General features: G+C 46.8%; 2 protein-coding genes across 2 annotated transcripts in view; one reads left to right on the plus strand and one right to left on the minus strand.

The window, feature by feature from the left end:
- Nucleotides 1-825: 825 nt before the first annotated feature.
- On the plus strand, nt 826-3,849 carry LOC100170656 (beta-1,3-glucanase). Its single transcript, XM_044567580.1, has 3 exons — nt 826-1,273; nt 1,438-2,483; nt 3,659-3,849. Exons 1-3 carry the CDS (start codon nt 1,189-1,191, stop codon nt 3,725-3,727), a joined length of 1,200 nt encoding a protein of 399 aa, XP_044423515.1. The 5' UTR covers nt 826-1,188; the 3' UTR covers nt 3,728-3,849.
- A 1,998-nt stretch (nt 3,850-5,847) lies between these two features.
- The window catches only part of LOC123148207 (uncharacterized), a gene marked incomplete at its 5' end in the record, with an annotated part of 4,544 nt that continues 1,200 nt past the window's right edge, over nt 5,848-9,191 (minus strand). The window contains 1 exon segment of the mRNA XM_044567577.1: nt 5,848-8,469. Within this exon segment, the coding sequence (XP_044423512.1) occupies nt 6,301-8,220 (1,920 nt within the window). The 3' untranslated portion in view covers nt 5,848-6,300.

Genomic DNA, 9,191 nt, shown 5'->3' on the forward strand with positions numbered 1-9,191 from the left:
GGTAACACGCCCGCCAAAATTACATCGTGTTCTTGGTGAAGTTTGAACCCATACCCTCTTCATAAGCACACGCATTTCATAAGACATTTCACCTAAAACCATGCCGACATTATACAGGTGAAGCAGGCTTATGAGCATATGTGCATGCATGTGAGCATAATTGACCGATCCTTTAGGTGAAAAAGAAAAAACATTCAGATTCTATAAAGGAGAAAAAGAAAAACGCATAATTTCCCAAGAAAAAAGAAGAAGAAAATCGCATAATTGACCGATCCTCAGAAATTTGAGGCGACCACAGAAGAGAGATGTGACACGAGGCACACTCGAAGGGGCAATCTGCAAAAGGACCGCAAAAGGACTAGCAGACGCGTCCGCCGTCCACCACCGGTCCACGACAAACGCGCACGCACAGAGCACCTCACCACCACCACCGCCGGCCCCGGTTAACCCCCCTTCCTCCTCCCCTTCCGTTTCAAAAATCAAACCTCCCAGACGGAAACCCTCTTTCCCCTCCCTCCCGGCCGTTGCGGTGGCGAATCCGGGCTGCGACGCGGGGCCGGCGGCGTGACCCTCCGTCCGTCCCCTCCTCCGCCGCGTCCCCTTCGTCGGGTCGCCAATCCACCTCGTCCCCACCCCGCCTCGCCTCGCCTCGTCTCGTCTCCCAACTTTTCCCGATCTCCTCGTCGCTAAGCAAACAAACCCTTATTAACCCCCCGCCGAAGCAGAGGTTAGCCTGGAGAAAAGGGCGCCACTTGCACTGGGCTATGCACTCTGCTCCCCGGTGCTACTAGAGTAGAGTAGAGCCGGAGCGCCTGGTACGTGCCACCGGGTGGAGCCGAGATTCCTTCTTGTCCTGGGCTGGGTTCAGGCGGACTGGTTGGTGTTGTTCTTGCGGATTCTTTCTCCGTTCTTGGCAAGTTCGCCGTCCTGCTCCTGTGCTACGGCGGCGGTGAGGAGAGGGCCGCCAAGATTGCGCGGGGGCGAGGGGGGAGCAGCCGCCGGTGCCCGGCCTCGGAGCGGCCGCCCCAGCCCGTCTATGGAAGTTGCCGCCCCGGCTCCACGCCACGGCCTGGAACCAAATTGCCGAGCACGGCGCGGCTTGCCTGCCCTTCCGACGCTGCTGCTCACTCTGGTGCCCGTCTTCTGCTTCGTTCTTGCTCCGGATCGGCCGATTGCGGCGGGCCTGCTATGACGGTGGTCATGGGTCGGCGCCGGTGCGCTCACTGGATGCTGCTGCTCTTCTGTTGCCTCCTCCTCACGTCCCCCTCACATGGTACGCGGTGTTTTTTTATCCAATTCAATTCAGTGTTGTTTGTCTAGATCGTCAATTCATACATCAAGTTTACTGTCCACCTGAGTAAGGCTTTTGCAGCAAAATAACCACGGGCTTTGGTGTCACGAACTGAGATTTGACTGTTGGTGCTTGCTGTTTACCAGGTCGTCGTCATCATCGACCCGCTGACGCGTTTGTCGGGGCATACGGGATAAACTACGGGAGAATAGCGAATAACCTCCCGTCCCCGGACAAGGTGGTTGAGCTCCTCAGGAAGTCCAAGATAAGGAATGTCAAGATATATAATGAAGATCACACCGTGCTCGACGCGTTCAAAGGGACAGGGCTCAACCTGGTCATTGCTGTCCACAATGGGTTGCTGAATGCTTTTGCTGCAAATGAGAGTGTCGCGATTGACTGGCTGAATGAGAACGTGCAGCCTTACATTTCTCAGACACGCATCGTTGGAATCACTGTGGGGAATGAGGTGCTGGGAGGCGATCCGAGCTTGGCCGCTCCGCTCGTTGGAGCTGTTAAGAATATGTACGATGGTCTCAAGAAACTGCATCTGGATGACAAAATTGAGCTTTTTACTCCTCACTCTGAAGCTGTTTTCGCTACTTCCTATCCGCCCTCTGCATGTGTTTTCAAGGAAGATGTCATGGTGTATATGAAACCGCTGCTGGATTTGTTTTCACAGATCGGCTCACCGTTCTATGTCAATGCATATCCCTTTTTGGCTTACTTAAGTGATCCGGGGCAGATTGACATTAATTATGCTCTCTTTCAGCCCAACCCTGGAATAGTTGATCCGAATACTAGTCTGCACTATGACAACATGTTTGATGCTCAGATAGATGCAGCTTACGCTGCTCTGCAGGCTGCTGGTTATAATGACATGGAAGTCCGGGTGGCAGAGACTGGCTGGGCTTCTAGTGGAGATCAAAATCAAGCAGGAGCATCAGTTGCGAATGCAAGGACTTACAATTACAACCTCCGTAAGAGGCTCTTTTTGAGGAAGGGAACTCCTCTCAAGCCAAAGATACCGGTCAAAGCATACATCTTTGCCTTGTTTAATGAGAACTTGAAGAATGGAGATCCTACTGAGAAGCACTATGGGCTCTTCAATCCAGATGGAAGGATTTCATATGATATCGGTTACTCAGGTCTATTACCTTCATCAGCACCCGCATCCTTGCTGTCAATTAAGGTAAGCATTTACTTCTCGCCCATCTACTTGTTTGCCCACTAGTCTTTGTTTTCATTGTATTGTCTCATTTATATTATAGTAAGGTCTTTGCTCCAGTAATCCACTTTCTCAACATTATGAACTTAAAAGCAGATTAGAGGTGGATATCAAAAGTTCGAAAGTCATCAATTGCCACTCAAAAGGGTACAGTAGTCAATCAGACATAGCTTTCAAGTCCAAACCTCATGACATCTTTAACAAAAGGGGCCCTATCAATTTAATTTCTCCCGTGCATCATGGATCATGGCACTTTCAGCTGTCCAGCATCTGTATCACAGTATCAGTATTACAATTCGATACTTAGCTAAGAAAATCAATTAAAAAAACACCGTCTTGGCGGAAGGATTCAAGGTCGTGACGCCGTGAGGTCTGCCAGGGTTCCGTCATTCACACATGGGATGAATGTGGCGGTCGATTGTTGGCTGTCCTTATCCAGGTCGTGAACATTGGAATATATGTTCGTTAACGACCAAGGCCTGTCAGTGTTGTGGATGAATGTGTTCTTTGGCAAACTGGATTGGTACCAATGTTGTCCAGAGAAGAACATTAATTGTATAAACGCTCTTATATTTCTTTACTGAGGGAGTACTAAATAGAAAGAACACAGGCTGAGCAGTAAATACTGAGATCCTCCATAAAGTAGACAATGACAAGAAATTAACTTGCCCACTTCTAAAACAATTTAAATGCCAATAAGGTCCGAATAAGCTTCCCTTCCATTTATATTATTATGGAACCTCTTTACTAAGTTGGGCTAAGCCAATTTCATTGCACTAATAAATGCCTGGCAAAAAAATTGGATGACTGTCAATCCCTTTCTTTGAAGGTAGTTTGTTGTTATGAGTGTAGTGCATAATTGAACGAGGTATTGATCTGCAAGTTCATGTTCTGAATTCTCTAACACTTCCCCTGCAAATAATTTATGGGATGTTTCAACCAAACTTCCTAGAATAGCAGGCTTCCTGTACTTTATCCTACTAGAATAATTTGCCACTTATGTTCATTAAAATCACCTCGGTTCGGGTATTGTGTAATAAAAAATGATCCTGAGTTTCTTGCTTACATTCGGCGTGTGATGATACCACATCATTATCATAGAAGGCAACCTGATTTGACATTCTGATTTCTGTTTGCAGGAAATGCGAGCTTGGGGTTGGATTGCACACTATTTGGCTGCGGTTATCCTATCTATTTTCTTCTTTTAGCCTTAGAGACTCGATTATAGAATAGCACATCTGTTAAGGGTACAAATCATGATCAGGAGTTAGAATGCCTTGCTTGTACTGGGAAACTCGGAATGGACATCTGAATAATGGTTCCCTGCTCACCAGTTTGTGTTCCCTTCACTCCTTTTACCTATGATGAAAACAAACATGGTCCTGAATTCTTACTGTATATATATTTATTTTAGCATTAAAATTACTGGTGTCAAGCTAACAATCCTCTGCAACCAATCAATTCTTTACCATGCCGAGTTCCAAGGAAAAATGGATTTGGACACATGAGATTTTTTTCTTTTCTTTTCCTTTTTCAGTCGACCTGATGGTTTCCATTGGAACTGCCAGGCTGGCAGGATTATGAAACCATTGCTGGTTGTTTCTTCCCCCGTAAGTAAGTGTATCTCAGGCGTAATTACGTGCTGCGCTCGAGGCACCTGCTTTTGGAACTAGACTTTAGAACCACTAGAGTTGTTGTATACTCTGAATTGTGAAAGCATAGATATGAAATCATACTGTTCTTGAAATCATGGAAACCACAAAACCATACTCTTGAACAATAATGCCACTTTCAATGTCTTTCATACTGCTAAGCTGGCCTGTACCACTTAGCTGAGCTAGGGGGGCTGCAAAAGGTAATGACTGGACCAGCATGGTCAGTGGATTTTACTTCCAATAATTGTTGCACTTATGTCCTTTTGGATCCACGTGTAGTAAGCATGATGAGTAGTGATTTTTTTTAGAAAAGCATGATGAGTCTAGTCGTTGCTGAAGCAATCGTATCTTAAACAATCGTTCTTCACACCATCATCTCTGTAAGAAATAAAAGAAAATAAAGTCTGCCTGCTTCAGTAGTGGGCAGTCCTTTATTCTCTCGCCGCCCTTTCTCCCCTTGCAACTTTTGATCCATCTTTTCTGCAAAGAGTATAATGCCAGGAAGAAAAAGAAGTACTAGGACTTTCAGGATGTGCCAACACTTTTGAATTATGTTTTTCCTTTTCTTCAGAGGGGATGCCGGTGAGTGAGTGAGTGAGGCAGTGGCGAGCATTGGATCCCACTGCACTATCATGTGATGACTGATGACGATGTGAAGTTCACAGTGTATATATAATATTTTTTATTGCAGGACTATGTACTGGCTGGCCTGATATGTAGATACGCGTTGTACGTGCAGTGTACGGTGGTGTTTTGAAAAAAAGTACTGTATGATGAGTAATACTTAACTTCGGCAAATAATTCAAAGCCTGAGTGAGCAGAGGAGCTATTCCTGAACCAACAAGTGACGATCCAAACAACTAAAGAGGGCATAATATTCCAAATCACAATCTATTAGGCAAGAGGAGGTTAGCCTTGATGGGCATGTGGTGCCTCATAAGGACACCTTTCGATATTGGGGTCAATGTTGCAGAAGAATGAAGATATCGATGAAGATGTGAACCATCGAATCAAAGCCGGATGGATCAAGTTGCACAAGCTTCTGGCGTTCTCTGTGACGAGAGAGTGCCCCAAAAGCTAGAAGACATGTTTTATAGGACGGCAATTCGACCCACAATGTTGTATGACGCTGAGTGTTGGCTGACTAAAAGACAACATGTTCAACAATTATGTGTGACGGAGATGCGCATGTTGAGATGGATGTGTGGCCACTCAAGAAAGGACCGGGTCTGAAATGATGATATACAAGATAGAGTTGGGGTAGCACCGATTGAAGAGAAGCTTATCCAACATTGTCGGAGATGGTTTGAGTATATCATGCCGAGGCAAACCAAACTTGATATGAAAAGAGTCCGTAAAAAGAGATCTGAGTGTCACCAAACAACTAACCATTAATAGGGTTGTGTGAGAGCTTGCTGACCATGTGCGAAAACCATAAGTTGATTGTGAGATATTATGGGTTTCATCTCTAGCCTATCTAATTTGTTTAGGACTAAAGGCTCTATTGTTGTTGTTGTAGTAAAAAAAACATGTATGCCTTACAGATCTCAATATGTTTTTTCTATACAATAATGGAATATCTTCTGACAAGCAAACATTCGGTCTCTGCCTTGAGAGAACTGAGAAGCATATATACGCATGCAGGATAAAATCACTAGCCCTGACACATAGGATGAGAGATACAACAACCATCACAACCATAACTTTCTTATTATTCAGATGGACAGAACGAACTTCACACACACAAGCGCCCCCAATATATGTTTGTATACAACAGCAGCAACACCAATATTTACTACACCCAAATGTTGTATAACTGTAGACCACTGATGGGAGGAATCTCATACAGGGCTAATTCTTCATGCATAACTGTAGACCACTGTACTACGAACACACCTTCAACACAAGACCTAAAATTAATTAACACTTCGACACCCAACCCCTTTTATTTATATCTATCTTACAGAGGGGCAGTTAATACATACAAATCCATAAGTAAGACAACAAACACTTCACACAATCATACCGCGGCCTTTCTTCACACCAGAGGGCAGGAGCAGGAGACACTTGCCAGACGAAACGAACCGTGTCGAAACGGAGGTCGGGCGGGAGGAAAGCCTTGGGCGCTAGAGCCAGCTGCTGCGACCAGAGGCGCTGAATTCCTTGGCAGGTTTGAAGCTGCGAGGCGCTGAGGTACTGACCTCGGCGTTGTTGCTGGAGTTCTCCCCGAAGCTCAGACCATTAGCAAACAATGACACGATGTTACCGCCGTGCACCCGGCCCTCAGGAAGAGGCGCACGACCGGGAGCCTCCACTGGAAGCATGGTGGAGATGCTGCGCCTGCTGGTTTCCGAGTTTGCAGGGTGGCTCCGACGATCAAGGGAAGCAGCGCTGCTTGTAATGCTGAAAGCCGCCAGCGTTCGGCCGCCGTGGATACGGTCATCGTCCAGGAGCGGGTTGTGATGGACACACATGCCTTTCTTGCCTCTAGCAAGGCGATCACAGGGAGGGCTGCCAACTCCAAGATCGGAGCCAGGATGACCCCAGGTGCAACGCTTGCCTCCTCCATGTGCCTTGCAGAAGTCGGTGCTTCCCTGTGCGCTCTTATCACACCCAACAGATACGCATCTCTTGCCCCCACCATGACCAACGCAGCGATCGGTACGACCCCTGGCGCTCTTGGTGCATCCTTCCACCACGCACCTCTTGCCACCTCCATGCGCAACGCAGAACTGTGTACCTCCGTGCACACATTTTGTGCAGCCTTGAGCCGAACAACGTTTGCCTCCTCCATGCCCTTTGCAGAATGGCGTGCTTCCCTCAGCACCCTTTGTACAGTCAGGGTGCGTGCATCTTCTGCCACCACCATGCGATTTGCAGAAATCAGTACTTCCCTGTGCACCCTTCGTGCAACCAGCATGCTGACAGCGAGGTCCGCCTCCATGGGCAATGCATAAGCCTGAACGTCCTTCCGCACTCTTTGTGCAGTTCTCCTGCTGGCACCTTTTTCCACCACCATGTTTGATGCAGCGGCCAGATTTCCCTCTTGCTGCTCTTCTGCAGCCGTCGTGGATACAACGCCGACCACCGCCATGGCCTATGCAGAAATCAGTACGGCCTTCAGCGCTCTTGGTGCACCCAAGGTGCCCACAGCGCCGTCCCCCTCCATGAGCTTTACAGTAGATGGTCTTGCCCTCGGCGCCTTTGTTGCATCCCTCTCTACGGCACCTTCTCCCCCCACCATGTGCAATGCAGCGCCCTGACGAACCTCTGGCCCCTTTTCTACATCCTGGGTATGAACAAACTTTTGTGCTGCTGATGCGATGTTGTGGACTAACAGACCCGGAAGTACAGGTTGCTGGACTTTCTTGTAGTTGGAGCAATGTTGGCAGTGAAGCTGGACCCTGACTCTGGTTAGAGCTGCCTGATAAAACTTGCCTTGGAGAAAACCCAGTCATCCTTGCAGTCTTATTAAGGAAATTAAGGAACTGACCACCAGACGGTCGATGAAGAGATGTAGAACCTTCGTCAACTCTTGGGACCAAGTCCATAATGTATGGCTGCAGAAATGGGTTGTTCTGTTTGGTTGCTGAAGTTAGGTCTTGGCCAGTAATAGCAGATTGACATGGTCCAACAGACAAAGATAACTCAAGATCCAACCCAGCCTTCGCCGAAGTTCTCCTAAAATCACTAGCCTGCTTATCCAGCCTGGAAGTACCTTCATTGCCCAGCGTAAGATAATTTAAGCCCAAATCAACAGAAGAACCTTCATCACTACCCTTAGGAGAAGATATGGTGCAGCCAGCACGCATACTTTGCTTGCTGGAATCTGAGTTTGATGAGTTGCCCAGGCCAAGCGACAAGCCATCGAACTTTCTCTTGGTTCCTCTTGGTTGGTTGTACAAATAATCGTGAGCTTGCACATCAAGTTGACTATTACTGTCTGCGGGGTGACTGGCTACGGGGACGACAGGGAACTTGCTCACAATGGCCTTCGGATTTGAGAAACTTATAGTAAATGCTGACTGTCCGGGCCTGGGGTCCATCGTTCTCAGTGCCCAAGCTTGCCTCACTTCCGGGTTAAATAATGGTCAACGAAACTACCAAGTTAGAAAACCTAAGGCATTTAGCAGTACAAGTTATCTTTGCAACCACCACTGACAAACCCTGAAGTATCTCTGCGATCCATTTTCCAGTGCTCTACAAAGAGATAAAGTTGTTTCTTCTCAAAGCAGCGACAATGCTAAACTTCAGAGGAATCACACCAGGGTTTTATCTGACCAGCTGAATCACGACTGCAGAGAAGGAAAGGACAATGGTCAATCAATGATCATGAGTCAACATAATGCACAAACTCAATTGATATACAGCTGAAAGGAATATATTAAATTAGTGTTGAAGTATTGTAGGGTACTGTTCAATCATGTACTGCTACCACCTGAGACATAATGTCAACTTTTGCTAAAGGATAGGGACAAGACAACGATTTGAATTGCATGTCATTTCAAAAACAAAACTTGAATTGTAGGTCTCTGAAATCTGTTCTAAACTTAAGGAATCGAAAGTATGACCCCTCTTACTGAATACTAGCGCATATTAAGTACATAGAGAAAAATTCCAACTGTGTCATTAAAGAGAATCGAATTCCAAAATGATTTTCATCGATCAAAGTGAAATGGTACTACATATGAAACAGTTAAATGAAACAGCAAGAATCTAGTCATCGGAGGAGGCTGCCCTGGCAGCCTACCAAGCAGCGTTCGGGTGTGCTGGCCCGGCTCCCGTCTTTATCGACCTCACCGGCTGCAATGGCGATGGCAAGGGCAAGGGCAAGCGGATGTCTAGGGCAGCATGCGGGCGCAGACTTTTTTTTATGTTTTAATTAATGCTTAATTATGTTTTAAGTGGACTTCGGCCGGCGGTTCATCGGCCACTTAATGTTTTATTATGTTTATTTCTGCGACGTGTTTTTTTTTTGGACGCGGGTAAATTTGGGTTGGCCTCCCGTTGGGCGCAC

Source organism: Triticum aestivum, chromosome 7A (genome assembly GCF_018294505.1).
Source record: "Triticum aestivum cultivar Chinese Spring chromosome 7A, IWGSC CS RefSeq v2.1, whole genome shotgun sequence".
Taxonomy (NCBI): Eukaryota; Viridiplantae; Streptophyta; class Magnoliopsida; order Poales; family Poaceae; genus Triticum; species Triticum aestivum.